The sequence below is a fragment of the Muntiacus reevesi genome, chromosome X, assembly GCF_963930625.1.
Source record: "Muntiacus reevesi chromosome X, mMunRee1.1, whole genome shotgun sequence".
NCBI classification, from domain to species: domain Eukaryota; kingdom Metazoa; phylum Chordata; class Mammalia; order Artiodactyla; family Cervidae; genus Muntiacus; species Muntiacus reevesi.
The window spans coordinates 62,102,441-62,126,276 of record NC_089271.1 but is presented as its reverse complement, the minus strand read 5'-3'; the positions used below and the strand labels follow the sequence as shown (position 1 = coordinate 62,126,276).

Genomic DNA, 23,836 nt, shown 5'->3' with positions numbered 1-23,836 from the left:
GTACAAATAGAGGTGATACAATGTTTTCACTGATTTTAATTAAATCAAGAACCTAAAAAGTGTGAGCTAAAAATAAAATGCAAACTATAGCTAAAAAACAGAAAAAGATGAAGAATCTATAGATATAATTTGTTTTGGAAGTATTGATATGAGGTTGTGACTTACAATATTTGTATATTTCCTAGTTCTATCTACTAAGAACCTAGAATCAGCGACATCTCAGTGGCAATGAGGATACTTAACACCTAGATATTGGTTCCAAAATACTATTCCCCAATAAAAGGAACCAGGACTCCCTGAGAAAGGGCTGATTCTGGGTCTGGGACAGAGAAATTTCAAGGAAAGCCTGACATCTAGTGCCAGAAAGCAAAGAAGTTTGCAAAATTTATAGGTTCATTTCAAAAGGACACAGGTTCTGGGTTGAAGGGATCAAATCTGGGACAATCTGGGCATCCAAATTAATAATGATGTTAACAGATTTTAATATATTATAGTTTACAAAAGGAAGAATTTCAGAATCCATAGTAATATTCAAAAAAAAGAGGGAGAAGCCCTGCTTTACAGAATGCCACTTAGTGTAAAGAATGATAGAATTAGAAAAATAATGAAGCAACCCTCTATGTAATAAATGAGTTAGGTAATGATCATCAATGGATGTTAAAACTATTGAGAGAAATATTGTAAGAGAACAGGATATTCACCCACAAATTAATTACAATGGAAAAAAAGTATCTTTATTATAGAGGAATCTGAGTATTACCACTTTAATAAGATGATCAAAATACTGAGGAGCATATACTGACATTATATGCTTTCTCATGTGGTAGGGTAAATGCATAATATTACTTCTGCTGCAATCTTGCCAAAGATAAATATGAATCAACACAAAAACAGACACATCTAAAATGTGGAATATTTTATGAGACCATTGACCTGGACTCTTCAAAAAATTCAATGTCATGAAAAACAAGGTGGGGAAGATAGTTCTACATTAAGAGAGATTCAAAATACTTGCTATTTGAACTGGAATTGATCCCGAATGGAAGTAGGGTGTAGGCAATAAAGAATATTGAGACAACTGGGGAAATCTGAATAAGGACTGAATATTAGATACTACTGAATTAATGTTAAATTTCTTAGGTGTAGTAATAGTATCATGTTTGTGCATGCTAGGTCACTTCAGTCATGTCTGACTCTTTGCGACCCCATGGACTACAGCCTGCCGGGCTCTACTATCTGTGGGATTTTCCAGGCAAGAATATTGGAATGGGTTGTCATTTCCTTCTCCAAGTATCATGTTTGTTATGTCCTTATTCTTTGCAGATGTGTGCTAAAGAATTTGAGAGAAATGTCATGATGCCTACAACTTCCAAATGTTTCACCAAAAAAGAAAACGTTTTAGATACATAAAGATGAAACAAATGTGACAAATGTTAACAGTTGGTGAATTTAGAGAAAAAACATACTATATTATTCCTTCAGCTCTTCTGTAGGTTTGCAATTTTCAAACTAAAAAGTTGGGGGGATTCTTTTTTTAATTTAAAAACTTTTCTCATTGTACAGCAGAAACCAATACAACATTGTAAAAAATGAATTTTAAAAAAATAAAAACTTTTCTATTCTTTTTTTTCATTTATTTATATTAGTTGGAGGCTAATTACTTTACAATATTGTAGTGGTTTTTGCCTGATTTGTTTGAACCCAAAGGCAATAAATATTCAGTTAGAAAAAAACTTTTCTACTTGATTATCAAATTCTCTGAGGACAAGGGCTAGGTAAGTGTAAGCATAGTCTGTCGCCTCAATCTTTTTGGCTGGTCCATTATTAGAACATCTGAGATCAGGGACCTTACAAATATAACAAGTGCCTGGAATCAGAACAGGAAGAGCATTTAGTACATACCAGGTACTGTACTACTTGCTTTATATAGTCTCCTTCATTTTATCTTCATAGCTACCCTTGAAAGGATGATTTTATTTTGCAAATAAGGAAACTAAGACTCAGAAAAGTTGAGTAGCGTGCCCAAGGGCAAGTGGGTGGTGTAGCCTAATGAGTGCTTTACAAGACTATAATTTCTATTACTGGCAACAATTACTGAGGGAAGTCCATTAAAGTTCCTATGTCCTCAGTTTCACTTCAGAGAACACATCACATCCACCCCTGCCCCCCACCAATATCGCCAACCTCCAACAGATCTCTCCCACTGCTCTTACCTCTCAATTAGCTGTTTCCCTAGGACAATCTTGGTCCCTTCAACCTTGATAAGTTCCTCATTATCATTATGAATGACTGTCTTTTCCAACTCCTCCTCCTGCTCCTCTGTCATGGCAACAGGGTTGGAAGGGGGTGCATTTGTTTGATAATAAAGAGGGCAGAATTTGTTTGTTCTCATGTGCCCAATGGCACCACAAGCCCCACATTTCAGCTGTAAAAGGGAAAGTATCAACATGTCAGAGGTAAGCAGGCTTCTTCATGTTAGCTTTAAGAAATACACAGAAGGCAGAAGAGAAACAAAGGCAGGCCCAGAACTTCTATTCTCACAGACTCGGTACACACCTTTCAACCAGAGGCCACCGAACAAAAGTACATGTATGGAAATAACATATTAAAAACAAAATGAAATCCAGAGACTGAACGTTACTTTAAAAATCAAATGAGGAAGAAAAGGCAGAGGATTTTTAACACAACTTAAGTTGTAAACTATGAAAACATTAAAAATGCAGAAGAAAGGCTATTGGAAGCCCAAGGTTGCATTCAGAAGCACAGGCAGCCAGAATGAGTATATTCCCAGTCTCAAGGAAAAGGCTTAATAATACTAGTCTCTTGAAATTCTCTGGCAGTCAGTGGTTAGGACTCTGTTCTCACTGCAGAGGACCTGGGTTCAATCCCTGGTTAGGGAACTAAGATCCTACAGGCAATGCAGTGCAGCCAAAAAAAAAAAAAGAGAGAGAAAAAACACACACAACACTCCACACACAAAAAAAGCCAAAATAACAACAACAAAACAAGTCTCCATCTTAGTTGTGCAACTGCCCTCACTGTCATCTGTAAAATGGGATCAATATTGTATCACATAATATCACATACAAGAAACATTAGAATACTTAATGAGCTCAGTACATGTTAACAGCAGTTCACATTTGTTGCAAATTTTACCAGGTATAAAATGCTTCCCATGTATTACATTCCTTAATACAATACCATTGTGAGATAGGTATCATTTTAAAGAAGAAAAAATAGGTTGGAGAGGTTATGGTCACAGAGTTACTAAATGGCAGAACAAGAACTTGAACCCAGATCTGTTTCCAAGTCCATGGCTCTTTCCACTGTACCACAGTTGCCTCATTTTGTGAAGAACTGCACAGTGATACCTAAACTATGCAAAGCAACCTGTATTGTATGTTTTCTCAGTCACTGCTTTTAAAACATGCAATTTAAAAACAAGATGTGCCTACATATGTACATAAATATACCTGTCAAAAAACTGTCTCAACTCATAGAAAATATTTTCAATGGATGAAGCATAAAATGACACCCAGTGACACCAGATTAAATCTGGTATTATCAGTTCCAGTTGTAATTATAACACCCAAGTGGCCACATCAGTTCAAACTAGCTTTCCATAATACTGCCTTCATTCGCAGTAAGGTAGGATGCCAAAAGCTAAGGGAAAAGGTATGCTTTCTTTCTCTGCTTTTGTTAGTTATGATATTACACTATACTTACTTTTAGGTCAGGACGCTCCTTCATTTTTTTGGGCTTCTTCTCAGGAGGACCCTTAAGCTTCTCCTTTTCCTGGTTTCGCTTAAGTCGCCTCAGTTGCTCTTGAATCCTCCGCCGTTCTTTTCGCATCTCTTCTCGATGTTGTTCATCAAAAAGGGCAAATTTTCGACTATATAAAGGGGAAAAAAATTCACAGATCCATAAGCAAACTTAAAACCAAGAAAACTGTCCTGATGGCAAACATCTCAGAACTAAAATAATACTGAAACAAAAGGGGCTACATGGCATTCCCACTTAACCTGCTCATCAGTTTTCCATGTGCAGAGGTACCTCTCTTAGAATGAGGACCCCCTAAGATTTTTGCCAACCAACCAACAAAAACAAAAAGGACCCAGAGAGAACTTAAAACATGCCTTTATTTTACAGCAAACTGGGGATTCTCCCTGTGGTCTGGCTCTGTTGATCTTCTAAAGGCAAGATGGTTCTCAATTAACACAGATTTCCAGGGACAACTGTGCAGAATCTTGTCACTAAAATTAAGTATCCATCCTCACCCCCTTCCCCATCATTATCATTCTCCTTATCACACTGGCAAGTGGGAAGTCAAACTCACATGAATTCCTCGTCTTTTGTGGTCCGTATGCGCACATAGGCATCAATGACAGCTGGCTTTCGGACCGTCTCACAGCGAACATATTCTTTCCCCTCCTCATCTCGAAACGTGCGATAAATCTTGAGACAACGGCCAGTGGCAGAAGAATTAAGGCTTGTCACAGAAGCAGTGTCATCATCTCTGTGATTGTTTCCTGATGCTGCTGAGCCTGCTGCTGCAAGGAGAAAAAGATTTCTACACAGTCCCCCTACCACCTAAATGGCTAGTTTCTTGGGGTTGAGTGGAGACCCCCAAACTCAACATGCCACAGAACTATTGTTCTATAGAAAGCATCAAAGTCACCACTAGCCCCAAGGATACACTAGTTGTCCTTTCCTGACTTCATTTTCATTTTATCACTGTCAATGTTCCCATTTTTATAAGTAGAGAAAGTTCTGAGAGGATCTCAAAGACACACGTCTGTCATATGGAGGACAGCAGAGCAGTAGCTGTATTTTGATTTCTTTGAACAAATGCACCAAAGGAAAATCCAAGCAGGAAGTAGTTGATGATCACATTATAGAAAAGCACCCAAGCACTGGGGATAGTGGGGGTGAGGGCTAGGGCGCAGCAGGCAGAAATGACACCACAGAAAAACTCCAGAGTCTTAAGGCCTAGAGTATGCTTCTCAAACTTTAATATGAATGAACAGGAATCATCTGAGGATCGTGTTAAAATACAGATTCTAATTCAGCAGATTTGGAGTGAAACCTGAGACTGAATTTCTAACAACCTTCCATATGATGTAGACATTGCTGGTCTAAGACCACATTCGAGGAAAGGCTTTATCACATCCTTACAAAGTAGTCAGAACAACTGAATCACACAAAGCTTTTACAAAACAAAGGAAAGACTACTGTAAGTGTAGTCATTTAAAACGTTCATCTTCAGCCTTTATCCTCTCTCAGTATCTACATCCAAGTTCTCAATTGCCTCTTTGACATCTATACTGGGGAGTGTCATAAGGACCTCAAAATCCACATATTATACCTTTCCTTCTTAAACCTGCTTCTTTTTCTGAAATGTACTACCCTAATTAATGGTACCACCATCTTTACAGCAAGCCAGAGTGAAACCTTAGCATGACTTTGATCTCTCTCCTTTTTTCATTCCTAATGACCACATCTCAATCCAGTTCAGGCCTTCATCATCCCCATCCTCAATTTATGCAATTTAGGGTTGGTGAGTTTAAACTCTTTTTAGAATCTAAGACTCCTCTGAGAATCTTCTGAAAGCCATGGATCTTCTCCTCAGAAAAAGTACACCTGTACTGACTTCTACATGTGATTTCAGAGGGTTCATGAACAACCCCCAAATCTATTAAAAACTCTTACCCTCTAGGATGAATGCCCAGAAAGCTCAAGTGATGTACAGCCATGATCGTCTTGGTTTGGCCAGGCCTGATACAAAGGCAGTAGCAGACTGGCAGCATCTCTTCAATTTGTGCCCCACAGACATATCTAGAGTCCAGTTTGCAGAATCTCTCTACTTCATCTATGGGCTTTTCTATACTCATCTCCTACTTTTCCTGCCTCCATCTTTACCTTAGTTATTAGTGAGCAGTTATTTACAATTTTTCAATCTTTCTTTTTTTTGTCTGTCTATCTGTAAAGTCACTACCCTCACCCAATAGCATCCTCTGTAGTTCCTTCCGTTCCTGCTCCTCCCGTTCACGTGACAGCTGAGAGCTGGTTTTCTTATTCTGCAACATGTTCTCTATGTTTTTTCCCATTTCCTCAAAGTCACTGTCTTCAGCTGAGCTGCTGTCTGTGTCAGTTGATAAGATTTCGGTTGATGATAAAACCCTAAAAAGACAAAATAATGTTAAATTTAAAAGGAGGAGAAACATAAGCTTTTAAAAAGCTGAAGAAACAATTTTAGTTTAGGCAAGAGTAGGAAATTGAGAAATCAACCTTAAAAGAGAAATATTCAAAATCCACTAAGACATGGGACCCTGAACAGAAAAGCTCTACAAGTTTTCCTAGAAATTCAGTCAATGAGGCAAGTTCAAAATATGAAATAGTATAGCAACTCTTTCAGAATTCTTGGAAAAAGCCTGAGAAACAACAAATCAGCATAGTGGTTATTTTTAATAGGGCATTATCATCCTCTAAACACTAAGCCTCCAAAAACACCCCCACAATCCCCTATCACCACTGTAATGGCTGCCAGGCTCAAGTAGGCCACAAGATTTGCCATGGAACCTAGCACTTCTTGCCACTGAAAACCTCTGCCAGGCCTGGATGGGAGTGGAGATTGGGGAAGAATGGATACATGTATATGGATGACTAAGTCCTTTCGCTGTTCACCTGAAACTATCACAACATTGTTAATTAGCTATATCTCAATACAAAATTTAAAAAAGTAAAACAAACAAAAAACAAAAACTTTGCCTATTGTTTTGAAGAGAGTAGGTACCACAGCACTATCATGAATAGATATCACCCTGAAATCTCAGATACCTGACAACCTAGTCACATTTTAGGTGACCTTCTCTCCCCTATAAAATAATGTCTGAGAACCCCCTCCCCTTTCCAGCTTAGATCTCCTGCAGTACTAAAACAACACACTTGTTCTGCAGGTCAAAGATGCGCTGACATTCCTCTTTGTAACGCTCTTGATGCTCAGCCACAGAAAACCTTGATCCACGGGCAAATTTACTCATGGGTCCCTCTCCAGAGCGGGCTTGTTCTGTTGACATTGTGCGTACTACATCGATCACTTCCCAGCGGGACAACTTCTTAATCTACAAGAGAGAGAGACACACACAAATTATTCAGAGATTTCAAAGGAAAAAACCAGGGCACATGGTTAGAAAGCTAGATTTAAAAAAAAATCACCCAAAGCAGGTTAGACAGAAAGCTTTGAGAAAGCTAACTCCTGAAGAAGTCTCTAAGATTCAGTCTACCACAACCTAAACTACAAAATTCTCCAGATAGTTTCTAATATCTGCCTCCAAGTTTTCCCCTCTCTATAAAGAGCCCCAGGGAGCCTCTAAGTTTTCCTCTTCCATGCCCACCTCTTCCTCAGGCACACCAAATTTACGTAGAAGTTGCTTGGCATTTTTCAGTGAAAGGCGACGGAGGTCTGCATCTGTTCCTGTCACTGTCTTCTTCACTGGCTGAGGCTCCTTATCATCCTACCTCAGAAACAAAACAAGAAAGAATCCTAGTAAGCTGAACTCTTTATAGTAGGCATCTAAGATATACTGTTAATATTTCCATGGCTTCCCAGATCACCATCCATTCATCTCCATCCCTTAACCTCTATTTCTTCCTTCCCTGATTTTTCACCTTCCAGAAATTCAGACAGTTTCACCTTCTGCTGTGTTGGTTTGTTTGGAATCTTCACATAGGAGAATCCTTCACCACATCCTGTGGGATCTGCCACCCCAGTCACCTCCAGGAGACACTTGCCCTTCATGGCAGCAATGAAAGCCCGTGTGGTGTTCCAAGGAGCAGTGCGAACCTGAGGTATGAAAAATGATTCAAGGGGTGGTGAAAAACATTTGCTATATATCTAGCCACACTTAGAAGGTGGGGATAATAACAATAATATGCAATCTGATGCTTTCTTAAACTGTTCACAGAGATCAATAGCTACATAAAGCTGCCTAGGACACAGCCTGTTCTTTTCTATGGTACTTAAATCATGATAATAAGTAAGAGGTCAAAGTCTCAGTCAGTTTAAGTAGGAATATGTGGAAAAGCGGTACCCTCCTCTTCAGCTCCATATCCCATGGGTTTGACTGAGAGTTCTCAAAGACAGTGTTGTCCCCACCCTCATGATTTTCAAAGAGTTAAGTTAGACTGATGACCACATTTGATTGTTTAATTGCTCAAATACCTTCTTTAGAATGACCCATATACATACTCTCCCAATTAGATGATAAACAAGCTCTACAAAGTACTGGCCCCAATCTCAGTAGCAATAAACCAAAGTGTATTCCACCTCTGCCACAGGTTTGGTCAAAAAGACCTGTCCTCTCCTAGAACCATAAATGGCGTTTACTGACACATAAAATAAGCAGGCAATTAAGACAAGGGGAATGTGCTTGTCCAAACAGACCAGACAACGTTTACATAACTAGCTTAGCTATAAAGTGGCCAATTCTCTATTCAAGATTCAGTCTTGAAGGCCGTTCAAAAGAATCTTTCATTTCGGAGATTCTGACATCCACTCACTATTCACTCCAACCTCAAAAGTACAGTACATACAACAATGCTTCTTTACTCACTCTGCCTGACCTCACTGACAAGCATTCACTCATTTAACAAATATTTATTGAATATCTACATGTCAAGCACTACTTTCTCAGGGGCCTAATGTCAGTGAGGGAGAGACAAATAAACCAACCGAATTCAGTACTGCATGATCAGTGCCATGACAGGAAAATAAAAAGTGCTGCTGCTGCTGCTAAGTCACTTCAGTCATGTCCGACTCTGTGCTATCCCATAGATGGCAGCTCACCAGGCTCCCCCGTCCCTGGGATATGTATACAAAGAAGGAAAGGATGGTGATCCAATCTGAATGAAGGGTGGGAGTGAGGGCAAGAGTCAGGAAAAACTTCCAAAAGAATATAACTTCCAGATGAAGGTCAGATGATAGAGGAGTGGAAAGGAAATATTCTAGGCAGAGGGAATAACAGTTGCAAAATACTAGAAAGCAGCAGAAATAAATTTAGGGAACTGAATGAACTTTAGTATGTTTGGAGCTTAAGAGTATAAGATGGTCAGTGACAGATGAGAGGAGATGAGAGCTATATTACAAGACCAAAATCACATAGAGTCTTATGAATAATGTTACGGATTACTTCCTAAAACAAATGAGGACCCAAAGGAAGTCCTTGAGCAAGAGTGATATGATCAAACTTTTGTTTTAAAAGATCAATTAATTTTTTGACAAACGGTACTAGAATAACTGGACATTCATATGCAAAAAGATGAACCTTAATCTAAACACTTTGCACTCTAAACAAAAATTAACTCAAAATGAATCTAAACCTAAGATCTAAAACAATAAAACCTTTAGAAGAAAATAAATCTTTGTGACTTTGAATTAGAAAAAATTTTTGACCTGACACAAAATTCATATGCATCAAAGGAGAAGATTTACAAGTTAGACTTCTGCTCTTTATAAGACACTGCTAAGATAATTAAAAGACAAGCCTTAGATTGGGAGAAAATCTTTGTAAATCATATATCTGATAAAGGACTGGGACCCAGAATACATAAAGAACTCTCAAAATTCGAGAAGAAGACAAGTAACTAATTAAAAATAAGAATGGGCAAGAGAGAAATAGATCCTCAACCAAAGAAGATTACTGGATGATAAGCACATAGAAAGATGCTCAACATCTTTAGCTATCTCGGAAATGCAAATTAAAACTGCAATGACACACCCACTATGGGTGGGCAATAATAATAATAAATGGAAAATAACAAGTATCAACAAGGATGTGGAAAAACTGGAATGCTCATACACTGCTAGTAGGAATGTAAATGGTGTAGCCACTGGGGAAAAGTCTGGCAGTTCCTCCAAAGGTAAAACAGAGCTACCATACAATCCAGGAATTCCACTTCTAAATATTTACCCAAGGGAAAAAAAAGAAACATATGTCTACACAAAGATTTATACACGGATATTCATAGCAGTTTTATTCATAATAGCCAAAAACTGAGAACAACCAAAATGTCCTTTGACAGGTAATTAAACAAACTGTGGTACATCCATACTATTGAATATTATACAGCAATAAGAGTAACAAACTATTAATACACACAACCACTGAATGAATCTCCGCATAATTAGAGTGAAGAACACAGACAAGAAAGAATGTATACTTTTAACAAATGGTACTGGGAAAACAGAATACTCACATACAAAATCATAAAGATGGACCTTTACTTTACACCATATACAAAAATTAATTCAAAGTGAGAAAGACTGAAATGTAAGAACTAAAAATGTAAAACTCTTAGAAGAAAAAAAACAGAGAAAACGCTTCCTGACGCTGGATTTGGCATTGATTTCTTAGATGTGGAACCAAGAGCACAGGGACAAAAGTAAAATTAGGTAAACTGTACTAGCCTACATCAAAATGTAAAATTTCTCTGCATCAAAGGACACAACAAAGTGAAAGGCAACCTACAGAATGAGAGTAAGTATTTGCATAACAAACACCTGAAAAGATGTTAATACCTAGAATATGTAACTCCTACAACTAACTCAATCACAAAAACAAACAACCCAATTCAAAAATGGGCAAAGGACTTGAATACACGTTTCTCAAAATAAGACATACAAACAGCCAACAAGCACATGAAAAGATTCTAACTATCAGGGAAATGCAAATTGAAACACCACCAAGATATCACCTCACACCCATTGAGATGACTACTTTTAAAAAAACAATAAATAACAAATGCTGGTTAAAGTGTGAGGAAACTGGAACCCTTATACATCATTGATAAGATGTAAAACAGTGCAGATGCTTTGGAAAACATTATGGAGGCTCCTCAAAACACTGAAAATAGAACCACCAAGTGATCCAGTAATTCCATTTCTGGGTAGATATGCAAAATAATTGAAAGCAGGGTTTTGAAGAGATATTTGCATGCCCCTGTTCACAGCGGCACTATTCACAACAGCCAAGACATGGAAATTTTTAAAAAAAGACATGGAAATAATACAAATACCCATCAATGGACAAATGGATAACCAAAACAATATTCCATGGTTTTTGTGTATGTACATATATACCAGAGAATATTACTCAGCGTAAAAGAGGAAAGAAATTCTGACATATGCTACAATATGAATGAGTATTAAGAATATTATGCCAAATGAAATAAATCAGTGACATAAAAACAAATACTGTATGATTCCCCTTAGGCGAAGTACCTAGAGTAGTAAAATTCATAGGGACAGAAAGTAGAAGGGTGGTTGCCAGGGACTGGGGGAGGGAAAAAAGGGGAATTACTACTTAATGAGTAATCAAGTTTCAGTTTTGCAAGATGAAAAGAGTTCTGGAGATTGGCTGAACAGTGTGAATGTACTTTAACACTATTGACTACACACATAAAGGTTTAAGGTGATAAATTTTATGTTACATGTATTTTACCACAATTTAAAAAAAGAGTACATATAACTGTATGATTTCACTTATCTAAAACTCTAAAAACTACAAACTGATCTGTGACGCAGATCAGTGGGTGTCAGGGGACAGGGAGGGTTAGAGAGAAAGGAGGAGAGGGGAGAAAGGGATTTTAAAGAGGCACAAACTTGTGGAGGTGACAGATACACTCATTATCTTGTCATGACAATTTCACAGGTATAAACATGCATCAAAACGTATCAAATAGTACACTTTAAACATGTGCCATTTACTGTATGTCAATCATCTCAATAAGCCTGTTTTTTTTAAAGGATAAATGGGATATACTAATAAAGATTAAAATCTCACCTCATCATCAATCTTCATCTGGAAATCTTCCTCATTTTCCTCTTCTGGAGCAAAAAAGGACTTCTCACCATAGCCAGCATCCTGGAAGAGGACAAATCTGTGTGTAAGTCAATCGATAAATTGGAAAATGCAAAGCACAAGTTTCACCAAATACCAAGGACAGAACACCAATGCACAGTCTTGCATAGAGAATGGAATCTGTAAAGGCTTAGGTATACCTATCACCACTCTACATCCTTAAGCTAACATATGTGGATAGTTAAGGCCCATGAGGAAGCTGAATAGAGATACTCATTAACTCAGTGGGAGACAACTGTGCTGTCCCACCCCAGCTAGATCTTCCCTATTTTGGCCTAATAAGGACATTATGCTTCTCCAAACCACACGTCCAGCACAATCAGCATCTCTGCCCACCTGGAAGGCTGTGGAACACAACTAAGAAGAGCTTTCCTTGCTTATACACCTGTCTTACAAAGAATAGAGATTAAAGCCATCACCCAAATGAATGAGCAACCATTTTCAAAAGCAAAACAATATTCCCTAAGTCCCTCACTAAGCCTTTCCACTGGTATTTATCTACAATGTAGTTTACCCCAGAATGGGTATACATGGAGTACCTTATACAGTTTGACTTTTGAAATAATTAGTAATAATCTAGTATGCATCATTCCTAAGCTAATGAGAAAAGTTCTTCACCCTCATCTCTCTGAAAAACACCCACAGGCATAGGTGGTGCCTAAAAGGAAAGTGTTCACCTTTAGTCGCTGCTCTGCAGCTATCATGCTGTAATAAGCACAGCACTGCTCTGGAGACACCATAGCCCTGATCTCCTCTTCAGTTGGTAAACGAAAATCAGACTTCAGCACCCACCAGTTTGAATCCATGCCTAGAAAAGATAAGAGAAAATGAGACCATTCGGAATTCCAAAGGCCCTTTCATTGCCATTAACAGGGACAGCAAACCAAGACTGAACCAGGCAATGTCCCAGAAGGTATCAGGCTTAGCCAGTCTGAATGTCTGGCCAAGAAAAATCCTGCTGCTAGGTTTCCTATGTCTAAGACATCAACAATCACACTGAATTTCCTGATAGGCAAAATTAAATTAGCAATCAGAGCCTCCATAATTAGAAGATTTGCTACCTCCTTTTGATGACTTCAATTTTTTTTTCTATTTTATTAGTTGTATGCTTATCCTTTAACTGGAAGCCTTAATCCTTTCTTGGAAAGAGGCAGAGAGAACATATAATCAGTCACAACTGATGACCTGTGCGTTTGAAGTCAGCGCAGAGCTTTAGCCTCTTCCGGATGCTGCTTTCTGAATGAGAAGGAAAGGCTTTTTTTATATCTTCCATTCGGATCCGCCGTGGGCGATCTTTACTCTTCCAGAACAGGCGATAAATAAAAACCTGCTCAACATACCAAATTTTTTTATTTGGCAAAATAAGGATAAAATTCCTCACCAGGGCCCTTTCCCCTGCTAAGCCCGTGATATGCTTTATCTTCCCTGATATGGCCCCAAATCCAAATATCCTTTTATGTACATCCAGACCCCATCCCTATCCTCCCGTTCTTACCTGAAGAAAGTCTCGAATATGAGTATTGGCCCTTTTGGAGTTGGGCCCAGGAACTTCAAACAAAGGGCACTGCTGGCCAACCACAAAAATATCCACTAATTCCCGAATATAGTAACCTTGTCTTGTGCGAATGATAAGGAAGTCAGTTTCTGGCATCTTATGAAGATAAATTGGAGCACGAAAAAGGTTGTTCTCAAATGCCTAACAAAAATAAAAACACAAAAGTAATATAAAGAGAAGCTCTGGAAATTTAGTAAACTCATGAGAACAGAAAATCAAGCCTGTTGGCTCTCCATCCCCATTATACCATCTAAGGTATATTGATTAACATAAATTAAAATATGGAATATCAAATGGGATTAGACAGATAATTTTTTACCCATTGGTCACCTTTAAGAGTCAGTAGTGGGGAAATTATAGGATTTGACACTATAGATGACACTGGCTGTGCTAGCTCACTGTATGATGTCAGATAAGTCACTCAATATCTATGAGCTCAATTTTCCTCATCTACAAACTGGAGATACTTAAAACTCCTATACTCACAGGATTACCATGAAGATTACATCTGAAAATCACTTTATAATCTAAAAAGTACCATACTGCTTATCCTGGACCCCAGCAGAGCCCCTGACATAATATGTGAAATCAAAACATTTGTTAAGTAAATTAATTAAAAAACAACTAATCAATTAGAAACTATGCTTAAAAAAGACAAACTAAAGATGCAGGATGGAAACATTTGAGCTTGTTTAAGTGGCAGCCAGATGAGGATCAAACTGTCATTAAGAACCTGTCATTAAGATTCTAAGGAAAGACTTCTCCAAAAAATCAGAGAAGTAGACAGAAAGAGGGAGGATCTTCAATACATAGGTGTGGAAAGAAAATTCTAATGTGGAAAGAGTCATAGGGGAAGATGAAAAAGGATATCTGAGAGACTATAAAAGTAGCCACAAAAGGGTAGGAACTGGTAGAAAACTTCAACAGAAAGTTATAGGGACAGGAACTCTAGGAACAGTATGAAGGTGATAACTCAAAATCCGGTGGAAATGGACTATAGATGCAAAGGATTAAAAAAAATGTGCTTTGTAGATGCTTTAAGAGAATAAGCAATAGAAACAATGGGATAAACTAGGTACAAGAACAATTAAATTGGTTAAGATTGCCAAGGGAAATAAACTGGGGAGGGGGTGAGGGAGGAAACAAGGTAGTAGAGTGCTAAAGATTTCCTCACATCATTTGTGGACCTCTATACCTCCCCTTAACAAAGTATGTAAAAGCCAGGTTACCAGAAGGCATTTCCATACCCATCAGAACAGAGAGGGGAAAAACCATTTCACTATAGCTGGGGTGTGGTTCAATACTCAAAATGACGACAACTAATATAATCAAAACACACCAATCTTACACATACAAATGAAACATTCATAAATTAACTATAGTAAATTATTAATCCAGTTGACTTCCCTGTGCCACCCAGATGTTTCTGGACTTCTTACCACTATGTATTTCCAAAAGACTATTTAAAATTTAACTTATAGAATAACGTAATTAGGAGCCAGTTTTAATAAAAAGATGCAAAAACAAATTTTTGGATTATAATGATTTTTAGCTTATATTGTTCTTTCCCATACTTTAGTTAAACAGTATCTTAATCAAATAGAATTGGTTCTTTCTGGGCTGACTAGCTCATCTGTCAATTTCCTTAGGCAAAAGATATAGCAGGAAATAATTCCTCACCTGCAGCAACTGTCCAGGATGGAGTGAGCCTAGAAAAGGAGATGTGTGGCAGTAAACAGTTTCTCCATATTTACAATCTGGGGCTCCAGGATCTTTTCCGGGTTTCTATAAGGAATGCAACAGATCGAGTTACTATCCCGGAATATAATCAATAAGCCTAAATAAAACATTCCATGAGCATAGCATTCTACTAATATTACTAACTGCAAAACAGATACCATTCCTTTCTCCCAGTAAATTTCTAATATTAAAAAATATATATATATATATGTTCACTTATGGTCACTGAATATTTAACTACAATTATTTTATTAACAACAAAGATTTTTCTGAGAAGACTCACCCGCTTATAGTAGTTTTTTATCTTGGTTGCCATGCCAACTTGCATCATTAACGGTCCATTTTCCTCACTATATTCTGCAAGAATAAGATCTCCATCTTTGCCTGTGAGGTCCTGAGGTGTGCGCATGAAAAACATCTCTCCACCACCTGAAGCTTGCCTCTCTTGTTCTCTCATCTGCCAAGGAGAATACAAGTACAGCTACTGACAGGACAATAATTACACACAGTGATATTGTTCATTGAGACATCAAAAACTTGCTTTTTTTTCTATTTTATTGCAAAAATGTTTATGCATAAAGTCAAAACTATGAACACTTATTATCCCACCACTTATATATTACTTTATATTTTAGCATATTTGTTTTAGCTATATCAATAGATTTTGCTGAAACCTTTCTCCTTTTTTTTTTTTTGGTTGCTGTGCACAGCCTTTCTCTAGCTACAATGAGTGGGGACTACTCCTTCACTGTGGTGTGTGGGCTTCTCATTGTGGGTGACTTTTCCTGTTGCAGAACACTGGCCCTAGAACACGCAGGCTTCAGTAGTTGTGCACAGGCTTAGCAGCTCTGTGGGATATGGGATCTTTTCAGACCAGGGATTGAACCCATGTCCCCTGCATTGGCAGGTGGATTCTTAACTACTGGACCACCAGGGTAGTCCATGAACCATTTTTTAAAGTTGCAGTTATCGTGACACATTTTACTGTATTTTCACATGCATCTCCCAAGAATAAGGATGTTCTCCTAAATAACCACAATAATATTTTATCACTTCTAAGAAAATGGACAATTTCCTAAAAGTATCTAATATCCAGTCCATCTCACCCATTGATATTCCAATGCCTTTTATAGCTTTTTTTTTCCTAACCAAGATTCAATCATACCTTTGCCTTCTTTTTGATGTGCTTTAGCAAGGGCTGGACTGAGTGGGGACCTGGCTGAGATAGTGCCCCAAAAGAGTACTTCTTCAGAGGTGGGCGATGGAACTGCCGGAGTTTGATGGGCCCCATGTGTGTAGGAAAGAAGGGCTGCCGTAATTCCACAGCAGGAATTGAATGCTAAGATAGAAATATAAGGGTTCAAATTGAACTCCAGTCAAAGCAAGATTTACTCATGTCTACACCAAAACAAAGCAGTGGTTCCCATTCACCACAGAAAAAAATGCTAATTTTACCTGAATAATATTTCCTCCAAAGGTGCCTCGAAGACCTTGTTGCTTAGGGTAGTAATATTCATCGTTGGAGAGATTCCATGGATCTTTCACTTCTGGTTGAGACATGTTCTAATGACAAGTTATCAAATAAACCTTAGTCAGACTACCCTTCTTCATTACCTTTCTTTGTTCTTCTAAACACCAAATCCCTTTTCCCTTCACAGACCTGCTGTGGTTCCTCCTTGATGACTCCTGTTTTCCCTAACAGAATTCGACTCTTCTTCAGAGATGATTCCTTCTTACTCTCCTTGGAGGGAGAGTTCGAAGTAGCCTCTTCCTTCTCATCCGGAATTTCTAAGGAGGAAACAAGTTACCCTGGAGTTGTTATCCCTGAAGATTCACCTTTCCTACTGACACCTTTGCAATTCCTAACCAGATTTTCATGTCCCCCAAGACCACTTCTAATCCAACCAATCAAACTACACTCCTGACATCTCCAAGGCACTACTTTCCAACATTTCTACATTATGAGTTTTCCCTAAAACAATACACAATATTAGAAACTGACAGCCACAACTTTGCTGTCTCAAACTGCTATCTAGAAGCTTCCAGTCTTGACCTTCCCAACCCTTCTGATTTCCTCCTGCCCGCTGACATTAGGACAGCAAGCTATCAGTTATGGAGAAGGAACACTGATCCAGCCAGTAACATACCCAAAATGAGGTTCTCATCATTGGGATCAAGTGTCAAAATAGGAGGCTCCAAGAACCGGGGCATGGCCTGAGCATCCCAAATGATATTGTCCTCCCAGCGTCCGTATACCAGCTCCTCATTGTCAATGGGAAAAATGGAGTACCAAGGCTTGTCATCATCCAGCGTTGCTGCAAAACCTAGTCAAAACAGGAGGAAAGAATAAACAAAACATTTCATGCTCCCTTCAATTCTAGCAAAGGGAAAAGGAGTAAATGTTAGTAGTTACTCATGTAGCTACTGAAAAGGAACCTACTGCAACAGTGTATTTCTCACTTTTAAAAAATGTTACAGACAAAAATGTTCACTGCAGTATTTTTTATAACAGTCAAAATTTAAACAACCAAATATTTAACATCAGACTGATTAAATGAACTATGATAATAAATAATACAGTAAGATATGCTAACAACAAATGTAACAAAGTATATTTAAAATACAACAACTAAAAATTATGAAGATATCCATATATGACTACTATGTAACCAATAAATTATTTCTTATATTTAAAAAATAAGACATTTTTGGTTTTCCACTGAATTACAAAAGAAATCCAGATTAACACAAGAAAATTTAGAAAAGACAGAAAAGATATAAAGAATACTGCACAGCTATCTGTGATCTTACAAACTAGAAAGAACCACTGTGAATCCCATGGTATTTTCCCTTTCAGTAAATTTTCTGTTTATATAGTGTGCTTTTTTTTCACTTATGCAAACAGGATATTAAATATGCCACTTCATATCTGGGCTTTTTTTCCATTTAAAATGAGTTTCCCATGTCATTAAACATTTTTATGAAGAATTTTAAATGACATAAAATAATGTTAAGTAAAAAGCACAACATGTAAAACTGTACCTCTAGGAATAAGCTCAGCTACATACACATACAAGATAGAACACTGAAAGCATAATACACCAAAAAGGTACAGCTGACTGTCTCTAGAATTGCCAGTTATTTTTGACACTGCACTATATTTTCAAAGTCTTCTACATTAAGCATAGCATACCTTTTTGTATGTGTGCATGTGTAGTTAAGGAGGGAAAAAGCAAATTCTAGAATGATAAAGGGGTCTTTGGAAACAAAAGTAGACTATAAAGATAAAACCATTATTATATCTCCAAAATATTTTTAACTTCAAAGTACTTTTCACATTTTTCTAATGAGAAATCAGAGTCCATCCTAGCTCATTAATAGTGTTAAAAAAATCACAGACTAGAATCAAGGCTCAGATTCAAAACATTTCACTGTCCCTCAGCAGCAAAGATCACAGCTAAGCTTACTTAGGATGACTGAGGTGAAGGACAGTGTGCTGGACACAGTGGGCACAGATGCAAACCTTGTTGAACATTGTAAGCCATGGCATTCCTAGTCATGCTGGAAGGAAGCCAGCCTGCCAGGCTAGCACGCTGTGGTTTTGTCCCTTTGTGTTTGACATCCTCCCCATCCCATATGATATCATCCTCCCAATGCAGTTGTGTCACCATCAGGAAGTTTTCATCGGCCAGAAGATCGGTGCCACTGCTTTCCTCAGGTATCCCATACTCCTACAGAAGTAGGGGAAGAACAACAAATCCATGAGTGGTCACTGGTCAGAGTTCCCACTCCAAATCCCACAACAGACACATCAGATACATCAAATGTGGTCCTGACTTGAGAGACACACCTGATAATGAAGGAGTATCTGCCTCCTCCCACTCCTAGTCTGGCACAACACTCATTTCACAAACAAGAATCCTTGCAATAGGGCCAAGTTGCCAGGGTGATATACCACACCAAACAAAAGGTTTAGACACCTCAATCTCCCACCAAAGAAACCCTACTCAGTGTCTCTCAAATTGTAAAGTAATACTGATAGGGCTCTGGGCACAGTGATTCCTTTCTTACATACCGTGTTGCTTACGTCCATCATTCTACATTTCATCACAGGTTCCTGTTCCATCTTTCTTAGCTTGAAGCCATAGTCAAACCCACTGCCATCTTCAGGGACACCCAGCATATCATACCACAGTCGAGCAGGCCCATAACGCCACTCAGCCACTCTTGGTTTGGTGTCTGTCACTTTATCTGTATCTCCACTTGACTGGGAAAACTTGGATTCCACAGGTGCCATCATTGTGATCTGTAACAGAACAAAGTAGAAGGGGAGGTAGACATCCTGATCCCAGATGCCCTAAGGCTATAGGAAGTCAACAGGAAGGAGGGGGAACTTAGAGGAGCCATAAGGATGATTCTTGAACAGGACTGGGGTTAAAATGCAAGCAATGGAGGTATATCATGGCACACTCTGCCTATCATTCAACTTTCCTATTCACCAGTATATCACCATCTGCCTGTCCACAATACTTCTCTAATACAACAGGGAAGGGGCAGCTACTGAGGCTGAAATCATGATTACTTAATGATAATCAGCACAGGACACTAAGGTGTTACTTTCAATTTAGACATAAGCTAGGAAGAACTCATTTGTTGCCCTCCTGGGTCTTAATTCCAGATCTCTATTTTGCCTACTTCATCATCAGAGAGACACTGCTCTGGAGGTGGTGGTGGGGCATAGTCATAGTTCCACAAAGATTTCTGGTTGACTTCTGATTCTACTGAGCACTCCGTCTCCTGGATCTGCTCTTCCTGTATCAGTTCACGGTGTTTCTTCTTCCTCTTTCTTCGAGCACTGCGCCAAACAGATGGGACATTCTTTCCTGGTCCAAAAAGACGTAGGAAGCGCAACACCTAAAACACAAAACATGTTTCTGTGTAAGAGACCCAATGTCAGATAGGAAGACAGTAGCTCTGAGCTAGAACTCCTTTGAGAAGTCTACTCAACTGTGAGGGAGGGATCAAGAAATGCCAAACTCAGATTTACAACACCAACCAAGAACGTAAAGTATTCCTTAATAATTTGGACTAGTTCCTTTAAGATGGAAAGGACAATTCCTAACGAGAACTATGTAAATCACATGTATTAATATGATCAAGGCATAAACCTTTAAAAAAGACCCAATATAATATCACTGAATAAGGAAACCTTTAATTTCTGCTTATTCTATATTCAATATCTCAACAACACAGTATTTACAAGAGGGCAGTGGTTTGGAATGTGGGCATTCTCCACCGAAAGTACCTTCCCAGGACGAAATTCTGGGAAAAGTTCTGTGACACTCGGCAACAGCTTGGTGGCATCGTGCTGCATAATCCCAGCCAATGGTAGGGTCAGCTTTCCATCCTCAGATTCTGTCTGTGTTGCTTCCTGAGGTCCCATCTCAGATTCTGAGTCAGAGGAACTACTGAAGTCCACTTTCTCTGAGGCCAAAGAGGAAGGGGCAATGATGGAGGGCAAGATGATGCCTTCTCCATCTTCAGACACTGCAACAAGGAAGAGAAACCCCTTTGGCATGTAACCGTGAGCATATTTCCTCAAATTCAGCCAACACCCACTCTAGGCTTAAGCATGGCTCAATGGCAGGGGATACAGTTCTAAGCACCCAGATTATGAGGTATGCAACCCAGAAAACTCATTCCAATTCATTATCTCCCACCATCCACAACTCACCTTGTACCTGGTACCCTGGGGTTGTGATAAGAGAAAACAAACACTATTACTACATTTACTACTTTCTATATTAGGTTAAAGAAATGTGACCAATAGAAAAATTACATAACACTTCTATACCAATCAGGCCTTATCATGTCCAATTCAGGGACTCATAAACTGGAAACACTTAAGCCCATGGGGTAATGATGAAATTATTTAGAGTAAAACAAGATCTAAGACACAAAGTTACCAAATGCTACTTAGTCTGCACACTAAAAAGGAAAGGGCTTAAAACTCTACTAGGAGACATTTAGGTTGACATAAGCCTCAAAATACTAGAGATCAAACACACTGCTCTTCCTCAACCTTCCAGCCTAGAACAGGATTACTTACCACAGTTGCAGACATAGGAATAGGTGAGATAAGTTCCTGCCTTTGAAATCTCTGAATCTGACAGCTGGCTGTAAATGATTTATACCCATTCTAGGTGCCTTCTCATTTAATCATTTTTTAAAGAGAATCATCTAGACAAGTAGTTTCCAAATACCAGTACAGATCAGTTGCATCAGAAATTACTTGAGGAAATTCTGTGAAATCCCTGGACTCTACCCCAGATCTTCTGGATCAGATTCTCCAGGGGTGAGAGCCAGAAACCTGCAATTTTTTGAAGACTTGAGGTGACTATGATGGGCAGTGAGATTTGAGAACCACATCAACCTAAACTACTTTTTCTTGAGCCCATGTTAAAATACTGTTGTCAAATGTTTTAAAGTTTCCCTTTAACACTGAAATTTGAAAATTGTATGAATCTCTTATAGAAGTTGTATCATTTCCTAGCCGCTTAATCTGAATAGCCCTCTATAAGCATGCCAAAAATTTGGACCAGAAATAGAACTTGCTCCTTAGATAAAAGTAAGTAAGTCTCTACTTACCACCAGCAATTGCATCCTGGTCCTTATCCTTTTTCATTGGTCCTGGAGGTGGAGGTGGAGGAGGCATCAACTTGCAATCAATGTCTTCACAATCAGCATCATAGTCATCCTCATCATAATCTAATAAAACCAAGAAAGTGATTTCAATATCCAGAATGTCACACAACAACCTTGAGCTCCTTTGTCACTCAATATTTTAAAGCATCATATGAAGAACTATGCAGATTCCTTGGGAACACACAGGAGGTACAGCTTCTGCCTTCAGAAAGAGATGACACCGTATCGCCAAATGCTTACTATGTATATATCATACAGAAATTTAGGGAGCCCCCAAGGACTGTTTATTAATAAAACCTCTGCTCTTTCTCCTGGTCAAACACTGTTTCTTTTCAACCTGCTCAATCTCATAATTAAATTTAACAATCTTCTTTTTCTTTCAGTTTAAAACTGGACTTTCTTCTCACCTCCCAAGTCTTTGACACATTTTTTTCTGTCTGACTTCTGTAGCCTGTTATTCTTTCCACTAACCTTCAACAACTGGCATCACTCAGTACTTCGTTCTGAACACTCTGCTTTTATTCCTCTATAAAATTCTTCATTCCTTTTCTCAAGAATCACCTTTATCTAGACTAAATCCAAACCTGTATGTCTTGCCCTGACTTAGCCCCTCTACAATTGTACTACATGTTCTGCTGCCTAAAGAGCTTTTCCATTCAAATATTCAACAATTATACTTCACTATCATACTGAAATATCCTTCAACTTTTTAAATTTCCCTTTTGTCACTATCAATACCACCTCCATCCTCATGTTCCCAGCTTACGATTTTAGCCTCCTGTCTCCTTCATCAATTTCTTACACCCAACACATCTTTTCCAATCAATCATTAATAGCAGTCATTAGGCAACTTCTATTCATTGAGCTCCAGGTATCATGTGCCAGATATTTTTAGTTATTTTATCTAAAATCCTCCCAGTAATGCTACAAAGCAGAAATTATTCTGAGCTACAGAAGTTAAGTGACTTCCTTAGGGTCATATAATTTTAAGCGACAAGGTCAGAATTTAAGCCTGGTTTAACAACAAAGTGTCTTTCCAACACACTTCCTCTCTTACCAAGTTCTACTGATGTTTTATCAGCAATTCTAAAGTCTGACCCTGCCTATCATTTTCCACAACTGTCACCCTACTCCAGACCTTGGTAACTTTTGGTAACTTTACATCTAGCTCACAAAAACAGTCTCTCAGTTGGCCTCTTTATCCTTTTCCTTTATTATTTTCGGCCACACTGAGTCTTTGATGCTTTGTGTGGGCCTTCTCTAGTTGCAGCACATAGGCTTATCACTGTGGTGGCATCTCTCATCCCGAAGCAGACTCTAGGCATGCAGGCTCCAGAGAAAGAGGGCTTCAATAGCTGTGGCATGTGGGCTTCCTTGCCCCAAGGCATGTGGGATCTTAGTTCCCTGACTAGGGATCAAACACATGTTCCCTGCATTGGCAGGCGGATTCTTCATCGCTGAACCACCAGGGAAGTCCCCCTCTAACCTTTTTGTAATCAAAATCCCAAAGCAACAAATATCACTTTTCATTTTCATTTAGGAAGGGAAGGCAAGCAATATTTTAAGGAGCTCCTACCATGACACTGTTCTATGTAGGTGATTTCATACCATGTGATAATGAACTTAAATTCCCACCAAAGTCTTATTAATGAGGTAAATATTAACACACATAAGCAGACAAGAAAATTGAGGGATTATTACAAATGAGAAATACAAGCCTCAGGGACGAAGCAACTTTCCCAGGGTCAAACTAAATATGGAGTTAGGATTTGAACCTATGGCATTCTGACTCCAAAGTCCATCTTCCTTTCATTATACCATCCTGCCTCTTATTCAACAATTTATATCAGATTACAATTCTTTACAGCACGAAACTCCAAGTAATGTGTACATAAAGGTGCTATCAAACTGCTCTATG

At 38.5% G+C, this 23,836-nt stretch overlaps 1 protein-coding gene across 7 annotated transcripts in view; it reads right to left on the bottom strand.

The window, feature by feature from the left end:
• Positions 1–23,836, bottom strand: part of TAF1 (TATA-box binding protein associated factor 1) — an 83,237-nt gene that overhangs the window by 48,744 nt on the left and 10,657 nt on the right. For 4 of the 7 annotated variants that reach the window (XM_065914971.1, XM_065914966.1, XM_065914970.1 and 1 more), the window contains exons 4-25: positions 21,862–21,981; positions 20,519–20,760; positions 19,909–20,127; positions 19,289–19,519; positions 18,737–18,944; positions 17,361–17,537; positions 16,874–17,001; positions 16,669–16,776; positions 16,379–16,552; positions 15,497–15,670; positions 15,154–15,258; positions 13,414–13,614; positions 13,104–13,245; positions 12,596–12,726; positions 11,841–11,921; positions 7,694–7,843; positions 7,395–7,514; positions 6,946–7,121; positions 6,002–6,180; positions 4,337–4,550; positions 3,727–3,892; positions 2,214–2,425 (exon numbers count right to left, since the gene is read on the bottom strand). In XM_065914971.1, the coding sequence (XP_065771043.1) occupies positions 2,214–2,425; positions 3,727–3,892; positions 4,337–4,550; positions 6,002–6,180; positions 6,946–7,121; positions 7,395–7,514; positions 7,694–7,843; positions 11,841–11,921; positions 12,596–12,726; positions 13,104–13,245; positions 13,414–13,614; positions 15,154–15,258; positions 15,497–15,670; positions 16,379–16,552; positions 16,669–16,776; positions 16,874–17,001; positions 17,361–17,537; positions 18,737–18,944; positions 19,289–19,519; positions 19,909–20,127; positions 20,519–20,760; positions 21,862–21,981 (3,658 nt within the window). The remainder of the gene's footprint in view (positions 1–2,213; positions 2,426–3,726; positions 3,893–4,336; positions 4,551–6,001; positions 6,181–6,945; positions 7,122–7,394; positions 7,515–7,693; positions 7,844–11,840; positions 11,922–12,595; positions 12,727–13,103; positions 13,246–13,413; positions 13,615–15,153; positions 15,259–15,496; positions 15,671–16,378; positions 16,553–16,668; positions 16,777–16,873; positions 17,002–17,360; positions 17,538–18,736; positions 18,945–19,288; positions 19,520–19,908; positions 20,128–20,518; positions 20,761–21,861; positions 21,982–23,836) is intronic. The other 3 variants (XM_065914969.1, XM_065914973.1, XM_065914967.1) reach the window with 2 other exon arrangements.